Source organism: Dendrobates tinctorius, unplaced genomic scaffold (assembly GCF_039654945.1).
Source record: "Dendrobates tinctorius isolate UK_male_01 unplaced genomic scaffold, ASM3965494v1 ptg000184l, whole genome shotgun sequence".
Lineage (NCBI taxonomy): Eukaryota > Metazoa > Chordata > Amphibia > Anura > Dendrobatidae > Dendrobates > Dendrobates tinctorius.
In genome coordinates, this window is record NW_027361851.1 from 7,764,908 (window position 1) to 7,787,622 (window position 22,715).

The following is a 22,715-nucleotide window of genomic DNA, read 5'->3' on the forward strand; positions in this document are numbered from 1 at the left end:
GTTTTTTATTTTATTTTTTATTCTACATTTTTACCTGCTTTTATCTATTTTTGTTCTAACATTAAAGAAGAAATGGGAGAATGAGAAATGGATGTTGCTGTCTGACATGGGCCAACAGATTACTGAGCTGGAGTCCGAAATTCGGAATTTGACTTGTGAGAAGGAGATTCTGGAGAAGAAAAATAAGGAGTTGGAGGAGCAGCTGGAGAGAAGTTCTGGGACAGTCCTGTACTTGGGTCAGCAAGTGAAGCACCAGGAGCAAAACCAAGAAAATTCCAGCTTATGTATGAACAGCATTAAAAATGAGAGCAAATGGGTGCGCTTTTATACAGGCTTTGACAGCTACAGTCATCTCATGGCGTTCCTTGGCTTTATTACAGCAGACCAAAAACTTTGTACTGGCAGAATTTGGAAAAAAACAGAAGTGGGACCTCAGAGTGCCTTATGTTTAGAAGATCAGCTGCTCCTTGTCCTCACCAGATTGCGCTTAGGGTTACTTCTCCAGGACCTAGCCTTTCGATTTAGAGTCTCTGAGTCCACTGTCTCTCGGTACTGGTTAAACTGGACAGAACTTTTACATGCACGTCTTACCCAGGTAAGGACAGGTCGAAAAGTGTATTTTAGACAGATTCTGGTATAGTATTTTTGGGTCAAAGCCGGAAAAATGCAGCCAATTTTTTGTTTTTGCGCATTCATTTGATCATCCACTTTTTCAAACAGCCATGACTTGTTTTTATTCTCAATATACTCAGATGAGAGACTCAAAGCACACGGCATGCAGAAGCTGCTGAACAAGCTTTCTCTTTCTCCATTCTTTGAGTCAACGGATATTGGGCTGCACTCAGATGTCTTTCGAGTGCAGTCTGATATTTTCGACACACCCATATATTTGAATGGGTGAGTGGCCCCTGAATTCAGAGTGAAATCGCAACATGCTGTGATATTTTTTCACTAACCAATTCTTTAAGTGAAAAAAATCATCCATCTGCACTGCCCCATTGATGATCATTGGTCCGAATGCTATCTGACAAATCATGAGATAGCACTCGTCTGTATATGCTGGTGTTAGTGAGGTCTTGCAGCATTACTCGACCAACAAAGTGAATTTCATATTTGACTTATTTTGGATGTCGTGATACCAAAAAAAGAGATGTTTCTAGATAGTTTTTTTTTTTTTTTTTACATTTCTGTGTTTTTTAATGAGAAAATGGGATGTGATTTTTAATGTTTTATTTTTTTTTAAATTTTTTTCTTTAGTCTTCATAGGCAACTTGAACCTGCGATCATTTGATTGCTTGTGCTATATACCGCCATTGTATAGTAAAGCTTGCAGGCTGCTATAATGCCTGACCTGTAGCTGGGCATCACAGGGGAAGTCACGTAGTCTACTTTCAATCATGTCATGAAGTTGGGGGGGCATTGTGCGCCCATATGAACACCTGGGTTAGATTTAAATGCTATTATACAATAGTGCAAAGCGGGACCAGGATGAGGGCTAGACACCCGCTTAGGGCACTGGTTTGCCAAAGGGGGTGCACTTAATTTGTTTTTCTTACATTGCTGAATGCCTGCTGCCGCCTTGGCACCCTCCTCTGGCCGCAGACATTCAGCACATTGATGTGTACACAGCAGTCTCTGTGTCCCTTATATGATGTACAGTGGGGAAAAAAGTATTTAGTCAGCCACCAATTGTGCAAGTTCTCCCACTTAAAAAGATGAGAGGCCTGTAATTGACATCATAGGTAGACCACAACTATGAGAGTCAAAATGAGAAAACAAATCCAGAAAATCACCTTGTCTGATTTGGCAAGATTTATTTTGCAAATTATGGTGGAAAATAAGTATTTGGTTATTATTAACAAAAGTTCATCTCAATATTTTGTTATATATCCTTTGTTGGCAATGACAGAGGTCAAACGTTTTCTGTAAGTCTTCGCAAGGTTGGCACACACTGTTGGTGGTATGTTGGCCCATTCCTCCATGCAGGTCTCCTCTAGAGCAGTGATATTTTGGGCCTGTCGCTGGGCAATACAGACTTTCAAATCCCTGTAAAGGTTTTCTATCTGGTTTTGAACTGGAGACTGGCTAGGCCACTCCAGGACCTTCATATGCTTCTGACGAAGCCTCTCCTTCCTTGCTCTGGTGGTGTACTTTGGATCATTATCATGCTGAAAGACCCATCAACGTTTCATCTTCAATGCCCTTGCTGATGGAAGGAGTTTTGCACTCAAAATCTCATGATACTTGGCCCCATTCATTCTTTCATATAAACAGATCAGTCTTCCTGGTCCCTTGGCAGAGAAATAGCCCCAAAGCATGTTGCCACACCAGTGCTTCACAGTAGGTATGGTGTTTTTTGGATCCAACTCGGCTTTCTGTCTTCTCCAAAAACTACGAGTTTTATTTCTAACAAACAGTTCTACTCTGGTTTCATCAGACGATATGACATTCTCCCAATACTCTTCTGGATTATCCAAATGCTCTTTAGCAAACTTCAGACGGGCCCATGATGTACTGGCTTAAGCAGGGGGACACGTCTGGCACTGCAGGATCTAAGTCCCTGGCGGCGTAGTGTGTTACTGATGGTAGCCTTTGTTACGGAGGTTCCAGCTCTATGCAGGTCATTCACTAGGTCCCACTGTGTGGTTCTGGGACTTTTGCTCACCGTTCTTGTGATCAATTTGACCCCATAGGGTGAGATCTGGCGTGGAGCCCCAGATCGAGGGAGATTATCAGTGGTCTTGTATGTCTTCTGTTTTCTTATTATTGCTCCCACAGTTGATTTCATCATACCAAACTGCTTGCCTATTGCAGATTCAGTCTTCCCAGCCTGGTGCAGGGCTACAATTTTGTTTCTGGTGTTCTTCGACAGCTCTTTGGTCTTCACCATAGTGGAGTTTGGAGTGTGATTGTTTTGAGGTTGTGGACAGGTGTCTTTTATACTGATAAGTTCAAACAGGTGCCGTTACTACAAGTAATGAGTGGAGGGCAGAGGAGCATCTTAAAGAAGAAGTTAAAGGTCTGTGAGAGCCAGAAATCTTGCATGTTTTTAGGTGACCAAATACTTATTTTCCACCATAATTTGCAAAATAAATCTTGCCAAATCAGACAAGGTGATTGTCTGGATTTTTTTGTTTTTTCAATTTTGACTCTCATAGTTGTGGTCTACCTATGATGTCAATTACAGGCCTCTCTCATCTTTTTAAGTGGGAGAACTTGCATAATTGGTGGCTGACTAAATACTTTTTTCCAGGACGCCCCTCCTGACAGCACCATGGAGGTTGTCCTTCCTTTCATCCTTATAGGGACAGGAAATGCACGAGAGGTTAAAAGGTCCCCTCCCACTTCCACACTCCAGTGTTTTTCCTGTCCTTGTAAGGATAGACACGAGGAAGATAGCCGCGGCATCCAGCAAGAAGAAGCTTACCGACGGGCCAGGGGGATCGGGGTCCAAACGCCAACTCCTCCCGTCAGATGGTCCGGGGCGGCACCCCCCTAAGGGGGGGGTTCTCCGCCGGGCGTCCAGTGGAGCGCAAAAGACGGCACCGACTCCTGCAGCATCAGGGCAGATCTAATAAAATGCCCATCTGTGCCAGCAAATTAACCTCAGGATCGTCAGGGGAGAACAGGCCTCTTTCTTCGCTGGGATGCGCACAGTGGTCAGAAAGGAAGTCCAGACCTCCATCCCAGGACTGCTACCTTCTTAGTCATCCCATACTAATAGGCCGGCCCCGTTAGCCTGAGCGGGACTGCGCTAGTCAGGTGTCAGCCGCTAAGCAGCCAGGATGGGAGTCCGGTCAGTCATCGGACGAGGATATCCAGTCGCCATATCCGTACAAATGATTCTAGAGGAATGGGAGGACGCTGAGAAGCGGCTTGTCGTCCCTCGAGACTTTAGGCTCCACTACCGTCAACTAGGTTAACACTCGGGATGGAGTTCCTAAGATCGACACCCCAGTGGCCAGGGTGTCAAGGAAGACTTCAATTCCCTTCGAAGATTCCTCTAGTCCCAAAGAACCCATGGACAAGAAGGCCGACGGGCTCCTAAAGAGGGCTTGGGAGACCTCTGTGGCGGTTATGAAGACAAACAGGGCACATCGGTCGCTAGATCCATGCATCTATGATCGACCAGTTAGAGCACCAATTTACAGGGAAAACTCATAGAGGTGATTTCTCCAGTCACCTTCCACGACAGTCACCTTGGAGGATGTCTCCCCGCTCTAATGGGGGACAGGAAACACAAAGAGGTTAAATAACCCTCCCCTTCCTGCTACCTCGAGTGTTTTTTCCTGTCCCCCAGTGGGGCATGAAGAGGTTACAGAGGGGCTGCCGTGGCCAGCGAGTGGAGCGCCTAGATACTTACAGCGCTGGGCAGCCGAGATCGGGGGGTTCGCCTCTCCTCCATGTCGCTGCTCCCGTCTCCACCTCCCGATGTGACTCGGGACTTGTCCGCCCCTCCCGCGCCCTCCGGGGCAAAGCGGGGCAGTGTAGTGTGGCCGGGATCCTCCAGTTAGCTCCCCGGCTTCCTACTCCTTCCCACGCTGCTGTATCGGGGCCGCGCGCGCGTCGGAGGGGGCGGGCTCCTGACCAGAAGTGACATCAGCGTTCACTTCCGGTTCGCGTCCTCCAGCGTTTCCCGGGATGGGGACGCACGCCGGACACTCGGGGAACGCAATAGAAGCAGGGGTCGGGCGACAGGTTCCTCCCCATGGACCAGGAGGAAGGAGGGGCACGAAGTGACCAACGCTGCAACACCCATACAATGGGGCCACAGACTCCAGGTAAGTGCAGTGTATGTGTCTGTACTGTAAGTCATGGGGAGGTGACATCACCTCTAAGACAAAACTCCCCTTCCGGGGGCACCACGTGTCCGGGCCAGTCTTGGATTACATCCTCGAGAAGGCTTCCGGCAAAAAGAAATCGCTACCCGAACAGAGAATCGCCAAGAGATAATTTTTTCGTCCCCCACGAGAGCAGTCCTCCCAGAAGGAGTTCAGAGGGAAAGGCAAGACGGGACGATGGAGCTACCCAAAGGGTGGTAGAGGGAAGAACATCCTTGTCCCTCAGTAACAGCAACCCCCGGACAAACTGACTCCCCGGTAGGGGGTCGACTCACTCAGTTTTTTCGCCCAATGGCAGGCCACGACCTCGAACCACTGGATCCTGCATACTATACAGCATTTTTGTATTCAGTACAAATAGGGTGTGGCCGCCTATCTACTGAGCTGTGTAGTTTACTTATAGTCCCTCTGAAGCTGGGTGTCCGTTTGGGACCCAGAGACTCTGCCACTATTCACACTAGGTAGGTTTTAACTAGTGTAGTTACTGTCTCAAATGGGTACACCTTGCCGTGGTGGGACAGCTTTATACTTGATCAAAATCGTGTTTACCAAGTACCCTATGTTATTTAATGCACTTGCTTTTTTACTTATTTATTTTCATTAGGGTATTTACGCACATTGTTTTTCCTTTGGTTTTGCTTGCTTTTATGGCCAGTGTGAACATACTTTTACATCATGCATGTCATTCAAGTCTACTTCAGTTCAGTTTTTTTTTGGTTTTTCTATACTATACAATTTGGGCTGAAACTGGAGTTCGAACACCCGCCCCCCCCTCCCACTGTTTAAGAGTCACCCCTGCACAGTCCACAAGTCTCCAAAAGATTCTACTTCTTCAGATAGAAGATCTATTACGGGAAGGAGTGATCTCGTATGTACCTCAACAGGAAATAGGCAGAGGACACTACTCCCGCCTATTCCTGGTGAAGAAGCCCTCCGGAAAGCACAGGCTTATCATAAACCTGAAACCCCTGAATTGCTTCATCAGATACCGGAGGTTCAAGATGGAGTCAGTAAAATCGGCAATCCCTCTTATTGGGCAGGGCTGGCTGATGGCTACGATAGACCTAAGGGACACTTATTACCATGTCCCAATTCATCCGGATCACAGGAAGTTCCTGAGTTTCGCGGTCTCCCACGACCAGGGGATCAGCCATCTCCAGGTCAACGCCCTCCCATTTGGCGTATCCCCGGCACCAAGAGTATTTACGAAAATTATGAGGGAAGCAGTCATTTCTATCCGTCTTCAGGGAATATGCATTGTCCCATATTTAGACGATCTGCTCATTGTCGCTCCATCGGTATCCCGGCTGAACCAGGACGTATCAAAGACCCTACAGATGCTCAAATCCCTAGGTTGGATCCCGAATCTCCAGAAGTCGGACCTTCATCTTTCACCAAGGAAAAAATTCCTGGGGATCCTCTTAGACTCGGAAAAGAGGACGTCCTTTCTTCCCGAGGATAGTCAATCAGACCTTCGTCAGAGAATTATCCGGTTCAGAGAACAATGGGCACCGACTCTGTGGGACGCCATGTCTATCTTGGGGTCCCTGACATCGTGTATTCAGGCGGTATCCTGGGCACAGGCACATACGCGAATCCTTCAGTCGTACGTCCTGGTAAACGCAAGGATGTATCAAAACAATCTGTCAAAATGGATTCCACTTCCAGGACATGTAAAATCGGCCCACTTGTGGTGGCTGAGTTACCGGAACTTGAGACGGGGAATAAACTGGGACCAGCTTCCTCTGAAAATACTTTTGTACCGATGCCAGTCTGAGAGGTTGGGGAGCTGTGGTGGAGGAGTCTTACTTCCAGGGACGATGGTCCCAGAACATAAGAACCAGATCCTCGAATCTAAGGGAATTGAAGGCCGTGGAAGAAGCACTAAAAGCCGCTTCATCCCTTATCCAGAACCATCTCGTTCAGATCTACTCCGATAACTTAACCACGGTAGCATATCTCTGACACCAGGGGGGCACGAAGTATGCCAGTCTGAAGACAGTGGCAACAAGAATTTTCCTCTGGGCAGAAAAGCACCTATTATCCATCTATGCGGTACACCTGAAAGGGTTGGAAAACATCCAGGCGGACTTCCTAAGTAGGAAAGACGTCCATCCGGGAGAGTGGTGTCTGAATCAGGAGGTCTTCCAGTCTCTGACCTCGAGATGGGGAGATCCAGAAGTCGACCTATTTGCGAATGCTCAAAACGCAAAAACAGCAACCTATTTCTCCCTCGGTCCCACGTACGGAGCACGGGGGACAGACGCGTTTGCCCATCCATGGGTCTTCAGACTGGCCTACGCCTTTCCACCGATCCCTATGCTGGCAAGGACGCTGCAGAAAATCCGATCAGACAGGGTCACGACAATCCTGGTGGCTCCAATGTGGCCAGGATGAAGCTAGTACAGCGCCCTGTTGGACATGGCCCTGGAAGGTCCCTTGCTTCTACCCCAAAAAACCGATCTCCTTTTCCAGGATCCCTTACTGCACCCAAACCCCAGCAAATTGAATCTAGCAGCTTGGTTATTGAAGCCAACATTCTGAAGGCCAAAGGGCTATCGGATGAAGTAATCCGGACCCTTCGAGGAAGTAGAAAGCCGGTAACAAATGCCATATACGGCAAAATATAGAAGAAATTCTCTTCCAGGTGTCTACCTAAGGTCCCTGACCCCTTCCATCCCAATATTGCCCAAGTCCTAGATTTCCTACAAAAAGGGTTAGAGCTAGGACTTACACCAAGCACACTAAGGGTACAAGTATTTGCCCTTAGTTCTTTTTTTGACCAGGACCTAGCCAGACACCGTTGGGTTAAACGATTCATGACCGCTGCAAGCAGAATACGGCCTACACTTCCTAGTCGGGTTCCCCCTGGGATCTTAATATAGTGCTGAATAACCTAACACAGGCCCCGTTTGAGCCCCTGTCAGAAATTTCATTAAGGATCTTCACACTCAAAACAGTCTTTCTCGTAGCAATCACCACTGCTAAACGAGTAGGGGACTTACAGGCCCTATCGGTACAAGAACCATACCTCTTGCTCAACTCAGACAGTTTAGTACTGCGCCTAGACCCCTCCTTTATGCCCAAAGTGGTGTCAGACTTCCATTGTGTTGCCCTCATTTTGCCCAAATCCTTCTAATACGAAGGAAGAAAAGTTCCACACCCTGGATGTCTGCAGGGTGGTTCTCCATTACCTTGAACTAACCAAGGATTGGAGAATCAACCAGAACCTGTTTATTCAATATTCAGGACGGAATAAGGGAAAGAAGGTGGCAAAAAACACAATAGCAAGTTGGATCAAGCAGTCCATCTCCCTGGCATATTCATCAAGAGATCTCTCTCCTCCCGAGATGCTAATGGCCCACTCCACTCGATCAGTCGCTACATCATGGGCAGCAAGAGGGAACGCGTCATTGGAGCAGATATGCAGAGCTGCCACCTGGTCCTCTGTACACACCTTTACCAGACACTACAGACTGAATTTTAAAAGGGATCTAACATTTGGCAGACGCGTTCTGCAAGCCCTGGTCCCTCCCTAAAAATTATTGTTGGTTTAACTCCAAGGTGACTGTCATGGAAGGTGACTGGAGAAAATAGAATTAGACTTACCGGTAATTCGGTTTCTAGGAACCTTCCACGACAGCACTAATTTCCCTCCCTATCTAATATCTTTACCGGACGATTCCTGCTCTATTGGTGGTAACTATTCATTCTAGTATGTCAAGAAAAAACACTGGAGGTAGCAGGAAGGGGAGGGTTATTTAACCTCTTTGTGTTTCCTGTCCCCCATTAGGGCAGGGAGACATCCTCCAAGGTGACTGTCGTGGAAAGTTCCTAGAAACCGAATTACCGGTAAGTCTAATTCTATTTTCTTAGAGGACCTTCCCCTGTGAGAATTGCAACTGGATTCCTGGTGGGCGCTTCAGCCGAATCGGTGCGTTTTTGCGGCCAGGAATAATTCTTTATCCAAGATGGCTCGTCAAGCCATATGGATGAAGATCTGGTCAGGGGTTTACCAGTTGAGAAATAAGTTAGATGCCATACCTTCTCAGGCGGGAAGATAGTCGGACCGGTCTTAAATACAATACTGGAGAATGCCACTGACATTAAAAAAGGGTTCCCGAGGAAAAACAAAGATTTTTTTTTTTCCACTTTCAGAGGTCCCGTCCTTTCGAAAGGCAGGAATATAGAAGGAAAGGGAAATCAGCTCTGTTGTGAGCTCATTTTCGGGTTTGCCTCTGGCTTCTGGTGAGGGTTAAGGAGCTGGCTGTGCTGACAGGAGTAGTGAGTTCTCTATCTGGACTCCCTCTGTTGGTGAAGGGAGGTAATGAAGCTGATCTAAATGGCAGAGACCGGCCACCTGAGGAAGAGGATTGCGATTGGACATCAGGAGTTTCTGATTGGATTTAAGGCAGCCGACTCCCTAGTTTCTTGCTGGTGATTTTTCCTGACTATGGCTCCTGGTTTCCAGTTTGGTTCCTGCCTTCCTAAAGCTAAGTTTTCTCTGCTATTGTTCTTATGAGTTTTTGTCTGGTTTACTTAGTTTTTGTGTTCAGCCAGGCCTGGCTGGGACTGGGCTGAATCCCCATTTTGTCTCTGATCAGTTGATCTCTTTTGCTCTGTCTTCAGAATATACCTGAGTGCTGATACAGTGATTTGAAGTCTAGCAACTTCAGGGCCTTCTTCTATCAGACGTGTTGGACATTCTTTTTGTCAGGGTTTTTTGCGTGATTGCAGACAGCAGCTTTTCTTTCCTGTCCTTTCTAGTTAGCGAGGGCCCCATCGTTTGCTCAGCCTATCTTTCTACCGGTGTCTGTGTTTTCATCTTGTTTCACCGACAATACATGTTGGGGGGCTGTCTATTGCTTTGGGGTCTGCTCTGGGGCAGTGTAGATTTTCCCTTTCTTTCTTTAGGCTTATTTAGTTCTCTGGCCGTGACGAGGCGTCTAGGACCACCGTAGGCATGCTCCACGGCTACTGCTAGTTGTTGTGGATAGGATCAGGGGTCTGCAATCCGCTAGTTACCAACCTCTCCGGTTTTCTGGGCTTAGCTTGCTTTTTGTTTTTTCCTCCTCGGTGACTCATTCATAACACAGCTCGCTGCGATTACCAGAAGGGGGGAAAAAGTAGAGTCCCCCTTCTCAGTCCGGACAAAGTTCCTGGAGCAGGAGACAATGACGCCATACCAGTCGGGGGTCGCCTCAAGCACTTCTCGGAGGCATGGGGCTCATCTCCCAGAACCAGCGAATCCTGAACACAGTTTCCCAAGGCTATAGCCTCGAATTCATAACCCCTCCCCCACCAGCACGGTTTGTAGTTACAAATCCCCGGCCCAAAACCCTTATAGACCCTATATGGGCAGACGTAAAAGATCTGCTAAGATCAGAAGTAGTGGTTCCGGTTTCAGGAACCGAGAGAGGCCAGGGCCACTATTCAAAAAAAAAAAAAAAACACCTTCGAGGGAGAGTCGGACCATTATAAATTTGGAACCACTAAACCAATGGATCCGATACAAAAGTTTCGAATGGAGTCCCTAAAACCACCATCCTCCGGATAGATCAGAACGCCGCAACGTGCAGAATAGATCTTAAGAGTGCATACTATCATGTTCCCATCCACCCTCACCCTCAGAGAGGTTCCTGCGGTTCGCACTAAAAATAGGAAGCAGATACTACCATTTTCAGTTTCAGGCTCTTCCTTTCGGCCTAGCTTCAGCACCCCGGGTTTTTACGAAGCTGGTCGCCAAGATCGTGGCACACTTAAGACAAAATGGCGCAATCATTGTCCCATACCTGGACGACTTCCTCGTAATATCTCGCTCAGCATCAGAGTTAAGAAGACAACTCGACTGGGTAATCGCCACGCTCGAAAACCTAGGTTGGATCCTGATCAAAAACAAGTCAGACCTGCAGCCCGGTACCCGGGAAAAATTCCTGGGAGTCACGTTAGATTCCAAAACAAGAATCTCGTTTTACCGGAAGAAGGAAAAAAGGCCCATCAGGAACAGGGTTCGTCAGCTATGGCAAGATCGAATATCCATAAGTACTTCAATGAAGGTCCTAGATACCCTGACAGCATGCATACCCTGAATAAAGTGGAGCCAGGCTCACACAAGAAGTCTACAAGGAAATCCGGTCAAAATGAGACAGACGGCAGACCTCTCTGGACAAAGAAATTCGGCCGTCCCCAGCCCTAGAATCATCTCTGAAGTGATGGACCAGTCACAAGAAGGTGCTTTGGATCCTATCACCACGCATGACTATCGTCACGGACGCCAGCAGGAAAGGATGGGGACCCCATCTGGAAGGAGGGTACCTTCAAGAAACAGGGCCCGGAAACATCAGTCCACAGTCCTGAAACTACAGAGAACTACGAGCAGTTTGGGAAACACTAAAGCGAAGCCGGTCGAGTCTACAGGGCCAACATATAAAGCCCATGTCAGACAACGTAACCACAGTATCTTCCCTACGCCACCAGGGGGCCCCAGGACACGGGAAGCGTCAGGACCTGGCGGCACGCATCTTCACTTGGGCGGAGAACAATGTTCGCTCCATATTAGCGGTATACCTACAGGGCTCCAGGGACAACATAGCCGACTATTTGAGCGGACAAGAAGTCCGAGCCACCAAGTGGGAATTGAAAGAGGTGATATTCATAGACTTGTGCCATCGGTGGGGAACCCCGAGCTGGACCTCTTTGAGGCAAAAAAGAACACCAAGCTACAGAGATTCTTCTCCCTCAATCCAGTGGACCAACCAGAGGGGTCGACGCCTTTAATCAGAGATGGGGGGGGGGACTGCTGTACAGCTTTCCCCCCCATTGCTATAATACCGAGAATCCTCAGAAAGATCCAGGAGAAAGGAGCAGGGGAAATGCTTGTGGTACCCTTCCAGCCCAGGCGAAGTTGGTTCCCCCTCCTGGAGAAGATGGCTCAGGAGGGGCCACTCCATCTACCAACAGCAGAAGACCTGCTTTCCCAGGGCCCAGTTCTGCACCCTGATCCGGAGAACCTACAGTTGGCAGCAGGGATCCTGAGAGGGAGATCCTAAAATCCAGAGGCCTCTCTGACCAAGTGATCTCATCGATGTAGGCCAGCCGTAAGCTCGTTACGAGTGCAATTTATAGTAAGATTTGGAGGAAGTTCTGCTCAGAAGGTGGTAGTACCCCCATAGACCTATCTCGCCCAGATATCCCTCAAATCCTTGACTTCCTCCAGGCAGGATTTAATAAAGGTCTGAGTCCAAACACCCTGGAAGTTCAGATAGCAGCTTGAAGTACTCTCTTTGATTCCTCCTTGGCCTCTCATCCATGGATAGCGCGTTTGCAAAGGCCAGCCAGAGACTGAGACCCTCGTTAAGGAAAACGGTTCCCTGTGGGACCTAAACCTGGTACTTAACGCTCTATGCAGACCCCATACGAGCCGATATCAGAAATAGCTGTCACAAAACTCGCACAAAAAAAAACAAAAAAAAGTCCTTTGGTAGCCATCAACCCAGCCAAACGGCCGGGTGAGATCCAGGCCGTCAGTACAGAACTCGTACATTCAGATATTTGACGACTGCATAATACTAAAACTGAACCCGGGATTCCTCCCTAGGGTAGCATCTCCCCAAAATTTAAACCAGGAGATAGTCCTACCCTCATTCTGCCCATCCCCGAAAAACGATAAAGATTCTTTCACTCATTGGACGTCAAACGAGCGGTCAAAGGCTATTTAGAGGCCACTCGGGAGTGGCGACAGGACACAAAATTGTTTATCCAATATGGGGGTAGAAATAAGGAGCATCTACACACTCCCTAGCAATGTGGATAAAGTCAAATATCTCCTCAGCATTACGAGGCTGAGGGATTACCTATATCAGAAGGGCTTAGAGCTCTTTCCACTAGGGCGATAGCAACGTCATGGGCAGAGAGGGCGAGAGCCTCAGTAGAGCAAATAGGCAGGGCCGCCAACTGGTCTACTCTAAACACTTTCTGTAGACACTATAATTTGGACACGTTAGCAGCTAGCCAGACGACCTTTGGTCATAGAGCACTGCAAGCAGTGGTCCCACCCTAAGGAATTCCTACTTTGGTATTCTCCATGGTGCTGTCAGGAGGGAAGTCCTGGAAAACAGAGATCCTACCGGTAATGTTATTTCCAGGAGTCCATCCTGACAGCACTGGTAGTTCCCTCCCAAAGATTTGTATTTGTAATGATATGCTTGTATAAAATCTCAATAAATAATAATGGCATCCATACTGGTGTGGTACTTGGAAAAATCACTGGAGTGTCGGAGTGGGAGGGGACCTTTTAACCTCTCGTGCATTTCCTGGCCCTATAAGGATGAAAGGAAGGACAACCTCCATGGTGCTGTCAGGATGGACTCCTGGAAATAACATTACCGGTAGGTCTAATCTCTGTTTTTTCCCCACTGTATTTACAGCAGTCTTGATGTCTCCTATGTGATATGTATAAAGCAGTCTGTGTTTCCTATGTGGTGTATACACAGTGTCTGTCTCCTATGTGACATGCAAACAGCAGGCTCGTTGTCTCCTTTGTGATGTGTATGTGTGTGTATATACAGCATTCTCGGTGTCTACTACAGTTGTGCTCAAAAGTTTACATACCCGGCAGAATTTTTCCCTTCTTGACCTTTTTTCAGAGAATATGAATGATAACACCAAAACTTTTTCTCCTCTCATGGTTAGTGGTTGGGTGAAGCCATTTGTTGTCAAACTACTGTGTTTTCTCTTTTTAAATCATAATGACATTGACAACCCAAAACATTCAAATGACCCCGATCAAAAGTTCACTTACCCCATTTCTTAATACCTTGTATTGCCCACTTTAACATCAGTGACAGCTTGAAGTCTTTTGTGGTAGTTGTGGATGAGGTTCTTTATTTTCTCAGATGGTAAAGCTCTGACCACTCTTTTTTGGCAAAAAGGCTCTAGTTCCTGTAAATTCCTGGGCTGTCTAGCATGAACTGTGTGCTTGAGATCTCCCCAGAGTGGCTCAATGATATTGAGGTCAGGAGACTGAGATGGCCACTCCAGAACCTTCACTTTGTTCTGCTGTAGCCAACGACAGGTCGACTTGGCCTTGTATTTTGAATCGTTGTCTTGTTGGAACGTCCAAGTACATCCTATGCGAAGGTATCGGACTAATGAATGCAAATTTGCAACCAGTATTTGAAGATAACGTGCTGCATTCATCTTTCCTTCAACTTTGACCAAGTTTCCTGTGCCTTTAAAAAGCTCACACATCCCCAAAACCTCAGCGATCCACTGCCATGCTTTAGAGTAGGAATGGTGTTGGATCCGTTTTTTTGCGGATCCGTCAATTTTTTTGCGTCCGCCGAGTTGCCTGGACGGACCATGTAAGGTTTTTTTTACTGCAGGATCCGCATTTTTATACAGCGCATGCCCGAAGGAATGAAGTCAGGAGGAAATTTAACCCTGAAATCATTTCTGACAGAAAAAAGTCTCTCTCCCTCTCTCCTTCCCGGGCAGTGGTTCCTTTAAAATTCTTCATTCTGTGGATCCGTCAAAAAAACGGATTCGGTGGCATCCGTTCACATCAGTTAGGAACGGATCCGCTTTCCGCCTTTTTGGCGGATTTACCTGAAACAAAAAACTGAAGTGTGAAGCAGGCCTTATCCAGATAGTCATACCACACAAAAACATTAATAAATAACATTTCCGACATGCCTGCTTTACATCAGCACCATTTGTAAAGTGTTATTTTATTTTGTTAGCCTTTTAGGAGGTTTAAAAATGTAGCAGTAATTTTTCATTTTTTTCAAGGAAAGTTACAAAATTTATTTTTTTGAGGGAACTATTCAGGTTTGAAGTGACTTTGGGGGTGCTATATACTGGAAACCCCCAAAAAGTGATTCCATTTTAAAAACCGCATCCCCTGATATATAGAAAACTGCTGTCAGGTAGTTTATTAACCCTTCAGGTGATTTTCAGGAATTAATGCAAAGTGGTATAGCAGGACTGAAAAAATGTTTTACCACCTAAATGTCGCTAACTTCTGAACTGGCCGTTATAGCCGGGAGACTCTAAGGCCGCTATTTGGCCATGAACTGCTATGGCAAACATCAGGACCACACAATCATAATCTCGGTGTGTCAATTAGATTAAAGCGGAAGCCCCCACAATCTTTTAACCATTTTTCCGATGTAGTCACTTTTGTCAGCAACAACTAAGGGGTTAAACAGATATGGACGGTGCCAGCACTGATCGTTTGTGATACAGGAAGTTGTCAGCTACAGTGGACAGCCGACAGCTGCTGGATTGTCACCTGTGTGGGGATGATATTCTCTTATATCTCAGGTCAGTAAAAAGACATATTGGCTGTCATTAAGGGGTTAATTAAAGTAATTTTTATTGAGATTTTCAATACAAAAAGGAAAGACAAAAGTAACACAACAACCCGCAATAGAGGTACATACACCTCTAACCCCACTCCCCACTCCCCCCCCAGTTTACAATCCCAATGCAAACAATACCGTAATGGTAAAATGATATAGCTGATTACATATAGTGCCGCACCCAAAATTGTTACAATAGTACAAAGGAAGATCACAAAAACAGGTTAATATAAGTCTCAGTTAAAGAGATAGATAGATAGATAGATAGATATATATATATATATATATATATATATATATATATATATATATATATATATATATATGTATATATCTCTGAAGTCTCCTTACTGTAAGCCAGATCGAATTATCATGTAATAATCTCTGTCAGAGTCAAATCTTATTCCAACTTTATATCTTTGTGTTAAGATAGACCCAACCTTAACCTGGTCAGTTCTCTCGACGCATGACCAGAATAATCAATCCAACATGCCCATATTTTTTCAAATTTGAGAATAGAATTTCTCTTGCGATATATTCCTTTTTCCAAATTAACTAGCCAGTTAATTTTGATTAAATATTCTGCAATTGAGGGGGTTTATTGGGAAATCCAGTACTGGGCTATTAATTTTCTGGCCATAAAGAGTATTCTAGATACAGCCAACTTCCCAACCTCTTAAGTTGGCAAGTCTTCTATATATCCTAGGATACATACAAAGGGGGTTCTACTCAGCTCAACCGAATATACACTATTAATTATCCCTATTACTCCTCTCCAGAACGCTTCAAGATTTGGACACGACCATAACATGTGCAGTAGGGAGGCTGTGTCCATTTGACATCTTGGACAAAGAGGATCGGGCCTAACTCCAATATCGAATAAAAACTTGGGAGTGCGATAAACTTGATGAATTACATATAAATGTGACAAACGATGGGCTTCTCCCAGCGGGAGTCCAGGAACTCTTTCTAATATTTCTGACCATAAATTGTCCTCAATAGGACCAATATCTCACTCCCACCCCTCCTTCACACGTACAGGATGATTCAGAAGCACCAAATGCAGTATGTCCCAATATAAATGAGAAATCATCCCAGCTGTTCCTGTGGATTTTTCAATACGCTGTATAATCTCATTCTGTTGCATGGGTTTTCCTGCTATGAGACTTTCTGCTTGGTGTACGCATGTCTAATTTGTACATACTTGTAAAATTCTGAATCCCAAATTCCATACGTAAAGAAGTAACATCTCTAATTCCATCTCCCTCCAATATATGTTCAAATCTACGTATTCCTCTTCAGACCCTAACTTTCAAAACCCTCCAAGTGACTGAGATTAGAAAGGGAAGGGGTATTCCATATAGAGGTATATTGAGACACCCCATGGATATCCTGCATTTTTTAAACTTTTTCCCATAGTTTGTGTATTAACAGCAAAGTATGGAATCCATGTGTTTTTGTGACGTGTCACTTCTTTTCTGCGGATTCTGCTGCGGTTTACCATCTCCTCCATTGTAGAGGTGATAAACCGCAGGCCAATTTGCAGGTGGTTTTACCTGCGGTTCCGCAGATAAAAATCCGCAGACCAATCCGCAGCGTGTGCACTTAGCCTTACTGTTCAGAGTTTTTTTGGTTTTTTTTACAAGACTAATCACAAACGGTCACCTGCGCTCCAGACCGAGACAAATCTAGAAAAGCAGTTATGAGTTGAAACGTCATCACTACCAACTAACCTCACAGCCATACCAAGGGGAAGCTGACCAGCCAACACTTTCAGGGCGAGTTAGTTTACCCCTTACCTACAATTGACGTAATATTCCGTCCATGTGACCATGGACCTAATTACCATGGACGGAATATTACGTCATCGCGATCAGCGGCGCCCACGTGGTGAGCGCCGCTGATCGCGGCCGAGTGTCAGCTAATTATCATAGCTGACACCCGGCACAATGTGTCAGGGGCGGTCACGGACCGCCCCCGACACGTTAACCCCTTGCACACCACGATCAAACACGATCGCGGTGTACCGGGGGTTAAAGGGAAGCATCGTCAGGGAGGGGGCTCCCTCCGTGCTTCCCTGAGCCCCCACGGCAGCGCAATGTCCAGCGCTGCTGCGGAGGACTCCTTTCCTGCAGGTCCCCGGATCCAATATGGCGACGGGGACCTCCGGGGGCCTGCAGGAAGCTGGCTTCCTCAGTGCCTGCAAAGCGCAGGCATGAGGAAGCCTGTGCAGTGCCTGTGACAGATCGCTGATCTGTCACAGTGATCTGTGATGTGACAGATCAGCGATCTGTCACAGGACAGTGATGTCCCCCATGGGACATTGTAATAAAGTAAAAAAAAAAATAAAAAAAAAGTAAAAATAATTAAAAAAAAATCGCCAAATAAATTAAAAAAAAAAAAAAAAAAAATATTCCCCAATAAATTCATTTTTTGGAAATAAAAAAAAAAAAAAAACAATAAAAGTACACATATTTGGTATCGCCGCGTCCGTAACGACCCGCCCTATAAAACTGTCCCAATAGTTAACCCCTTAAGCGAACCCCTTAAAAAATAAAAATAAAAAACGAAGCAAAAAATAATGATTTATTATCATACCACCGAACAAAAAGTGCAATAACGCGCGATCAAAAAGACGCATACAAATATCCATGGTACCGCTGAAAACGTCATCTTGTCCCGCAAAAAATGAGCCACCATACAGCATCATCAGCGAAAAAATAAAAAAGTTATAGCTCGCAGAATAAAGTGATGCAAAAATAATTATTTTTTATATAAAATTGTTTTCATTGCATAAAAGCGCCAAAACATAAAAAAACCACCTAAATGAGGTATCGCTGTAACCGTACTGACCCGAAGAATAAAACTGCCTTATAAATTTTACCGCACCCGGAACGGCGTAAACGCACCACCCAAAGGAAATTCATGAAACGCTGGTTTTTGTAAATTCTGCGTCCCAAAAAACGAAATAAAAAGCGATCAAAAAATGTCACATGCCCGAACATGATACCAATAAAAGCGTCAACTCGTCCCGCAAAAAATAAGACCTCACATGACTCGGTGGGTCAAAATATGGAAAAATTATAGCTCTCAATATGTGGTGATGCAAAAACTATTTTTACAATAAAAAGCGTCTTTTAGCGTGCGACAGCTGTCAAACATAAAAACCGCCATAAATAGTAAATCAAACCCCCCGTTATCACCCCCTTAGTTAGGGAAAAATAATAAAATTAAAAAAATGTATTTATTTCCATTTTCCCGTTAGGGTTAGGGCTAGGGTTAGGGTTAGGGCTAGGGCTAGGGCTAGAATTGGGGGTTTCCACTATTTGCGCACATCGGGTGCTCTCCAAACGCAACATGGCATCTGATCTCAATTCCAGCCAATTCTGCGTTGAAAAAGTCAAATGGTGCTCCTTCCCTTCCAAGCCCTGCCATGCACCCAAACAGTGTTTTACCCCCTCATATGGGGTATCAGCCTAATCAGGACAATTTGCAAAACAACTTTTGGGGTCCTATTTCTACTGTTGCCCTTAGGAAAATAAAAATTTTGGGGCAAAAATATCATTTTTGTGGAAAAAATTTTTTTTGTTATTTTCACGCCTGGGCGTTATAAACTTCTGTGAAGCACTTGGGGGTTCAAAGTTCTCACCACACATCTAGATAAGTTCCTTGGGGGGTCTAGTTTCCAAAATGGGGTCATTTGTGGGGGGTTTCCACTGTTTTGGTGCATCAGGGGCTTTCCAAACGCGACATGGTGTCTGATCTCAATTCCAGCCAAAAAAGTCAAATGGCGCTGCTTGCCTTCCGAGCTCTGCCATGTGCCCAAATAGTCATTTACACCCACATATGGGGTATCAGTGTACTCAGGACAAATTGCACAATAACTTTTAGGGTCCTGTTACCCTTGGGAAAATAAAAATTGGGGGTGAAAAGATCATTTTGTGGAAAAAATATGATTTTTTAATTGTACCGCTGTGCATTATAAACTTCTGTGAAGCCCTTGTGGGTTCAAAGTTCTCACCACATATCTAGATAAGTTCCTTAGGGGGTCTAGTTTCAAAAATGGGGTCACTTGTGGGGGGTTTCCACTGTTTAGGTACATCAGGGGCTCTCCAAACGCGACATGGCGCCCGATCAGAATTCCAGCCGATTTTGCATTGAAAAAGTCAAACGGCGCTCCTTCCCTTCTGAGCTCTGCCATGCGCCGAAACAGTGGTTCCCCCCCACATATCAGGTATCAGCGTGCTCAGGACAAATTGCACAATAATTTTTGCAGTCCAATTTCTCCTGTTACACTTGGTAAAATAAAAAAAATTGAACCTGAAGTAATTTTTTTTGTGAAAAAAAGTTAAATGTTAATTTTTGTTAAATATTCAAAAAATTCCTGTGACGCACCTGAAGGGTTAATAAACTCCTTGAATGTGGTTTTAAGCACCTTAAGGGGTGCAATTTTTAGAATGGTGTCACTTTTGGGTATTTTCTATCATATAGACCCCTCAAAGTGGCTTCAAATGTGATGTGGTCCGTAAAAATAAAATGGTGTTGCAAAAATGAGAGATCGCTGGTCAACTTTTAACCCTTATATCTTGCTAACAAATAAAAATTTTGGTTCCAAAATTGTGCTGATGTAAAGTAAACATGTGGCAAATGTTACTTATTAACTTTTTTGTGTGCCATATCTCTGTGATTTAAGGGCATAAAAATTCAAAGTTGGAAAATTGCGGAATTTTCAAAATTTTCGCCAAATTTCCGTTTTTCTCATAAATAAACGCAAGTTATATGAATGAAATTTTACCACTAACATGAAGTACAATATGTCACGAGAAAACAATGTCAGAATCACCGGGATCCACGGAAGCGTTTCAGAGTTATGACCTCATAAAGGGACAGTGGTCAGAATTGTAAAAATTGGCCCGGTAGTTAACGTGCAAACCACCCTTGGTAGTGAAGGGGTTAAATGTTTGACCAAATGTAGCAGGGTAATTTTCAAGTTGATAATTTGGTACAACCTCTGCATGCTGGTGCAATTATCCAAATGGCTCTTGGCAGAAAAAATGTTTCTCATCCTTGCATTACAAGCACTGATGACTGCACTGCAGGCACAGTGATGTTCTGTAGAATCTCAGCTGGTGTGAGCGAGGCCTTACAAGCACTGATGACTGTTAACTCTCTGCTTGTAGGCTGTACTACACTGGTGTGAGTGAAGCCTTACAAGCATTGATGACTGTAGCTGTCTGCCTGAAGGCTGCACATTGGTATGAGCAAGGCCTTACAAGCACTGATGACTGTATAACTCTCTGCTTGTAGGCTGTACACTGGTGTGAGTGAAGCCTTACAAGCAGTGATAATAAATAAAAAATTTTATTTCTATAGCGTTGACATTCTGCAGCACTTTACATTTCAGAGGGGACTTGTACAGACAATAGACATTACAGCATAACAATAATCACATAGATTATAACAGATACCAAGAGGAATGAGGACCCTGCTCGCAAGCTTACAGTCTATGAGGAAAAAGGTAGACACGAAAGGTGGGTGGTAACAGTTGCCCTGATTGTATGGACCAGCCATAATGTTAAGTGTGTAACAGTACAGACACAGAGGGCTAATGGATGCATAAAGCATGTGGGAACATGATGTGGGGAATCTGGTTATGGTAAAAACTTTTGGCTGTGCCACACAGGGATAGATTAGGTTAATATGTTGAGGCGGTAGGCCAGTCTGAATAAATGAGTTTTCAGGGCACGCTTAAAATTGTGGGGATTGGGGACTAATCGTATTGACTAGGGAAGTGCATTCCAAAGAATTGGCGCAGCACATGTAAAGTCTTTGGGACGTGAGTGGGAGGTTCTGATTATTGTGGATGCTAACCTCAGGTCATCAGCAGAACGGAGGGCACGGGTAAGGTGGTATACGGACACAAGGGAGGAGATGTATGGTGGTGCTGCGCCAAGAAGAGCTTTGTGGGTGAGGGTAATAAGTTTGTACTGGATTCTTGAGTGGATGGGTAGCCAGTGTAATGACTGGCACAAGGTAGAGGCATCAGTGTAACGATTGGCGAGGAATATGATCCTGGCAGCAGCATTCAAGACAGTTTGGAGGGGGGAGAGATTGGTAAGAGGGAGACCGATAAGAAGGGAGTTACAATAGTCAAGACGAGAATGAATAAGAAACAGTAAGCGTTTTTGCGGAGTCAAAAGTAAGAAAAGGTCGAATTCTAGAAATGTTTTTGAGGTGCAGATAACAAGAGAGCCAGTGATCATATGTGGGGGACAAAGGAAAGCTCGGAGTCAAGTATGACCCCAAGACAACGGGCTTGTTGCTGGGGAGTAATAGTGGAACCACACAATGAAATGGCAGTGTCGGGTATAGGTACATTAGTAGCGGGAGGAAACACAAGGAGTTCAGTCTTTGACAGGTTCAGTTTCAGATATAGTGAGGACATGATGTTAGACACAGCGTTTAGGCTGTGTGCACACGCTGCGGATTAGGTGCGGATTCATCCGCGCGGATTTTGTAACCTGCGGATTGCTCTGCGGTTTTGCCCTGCGGTTTTTCATCTCCTCAATGGAGGAGATGGCAAACCGCAGGGGAATCCGTAGAAAGAATTGACATGTCAATTCTTTCTGCGGATTGAAAACCGCAGATAATCCGCGAGGAAAATTCCGCACCGTCTGCACTGCGGTTTTTGATTCCCATAGGGAATCATGCTACTGTACACCGCAGCAAAATCCGCAGCGTGTGCACACAGCCTTAGACAATCGCTGGTGTTTTCTAGAAAGGCAGGCGTGATGTCAGGAGAAGAAGCATATAATTGGGTACTGGAAACCAAATCTACCGATTGTTTGACCAATAGGGGCAGTGTACAAAGAGAAGAGGACGGGGCCTAGGACTGATCCTTGAGGAACCCCAACAGTAAGGGGAAGATGAGGAGGAGGAGCCAGCAAAAGATACAGTAAAGGAGCAGTCAGAGAGATAGGAGGAAGAACCAGGAGAGAACGGTGTCCTTGAGGCCAATGGAATGGAGCATAGTGAGGAGGAGCTGATGATCCACAGTGTCGAATGCTGCAGAGAGATCCAAGAGAATTAGCATGGAGTAATGACCATTTGATTTAGCTGTTAGTAGATCATTAGAGACTTTAGTGAGGACAGTTTCAGTAGAGTGTAAAGAGCGGAAACCAGATTGGAGAGGGTCGAGAAGAGAGTTATCAAAAAGATGGCGGATAAGACGGGAGTGGACTGTAGCTGTCTGCCTGAAGGCTGCACACTGGTATGAGCAAGGCCTTACAAGCACTGATGACTGTATAACTATCTGCTTGTAGGCTGTACACTGGTGTGAGCGAAGCCTTGCAAGCACTGATGACTGCAAAAGCAAAAAAAAAAAACAGTGTGTATATACCCTAATGAAAATAAGTAAAAAAGCAAGTACATTAAATAACATAGGGTACTTGGTAAACACTGTTTTGATCAAAAAAGTATAAAGCTGTCCCACCATGGCAAGGTGTACCCATTT

At 45.3% G+C, this 22,715-nt stretch overlaps 1 protein-coding gene across 6 annotated transcripts in view; it reads left to right on the top strand.

Moving 5' to 3' along the window:
* Positions 1-22,715, top strand: part of LOC141055122 (uncharacterized) — a 50,007-nt gene that overhangs the window by 19,470 nt on the left and 7,822 nt on the right. For 4 of the 6 annotated variants that reach the window (XM_073552089.1, XM_073552090.1, XM_073552092.1 and 1 more), the window contains exon 4: positions 68-595. In XM_073552089.1, coding sequence (XP_073408190.1) covers positions 68-595 — 528 coding nt within the window. Of the gene's footprint in view, positions 1-67; positions 596-15,981; positions 17,668-22,715 lie in introns of those variants that run through there. The other 2 variants (XM_073552094.1, XM_073552091.1) reach the window with 2 other exon arrangements.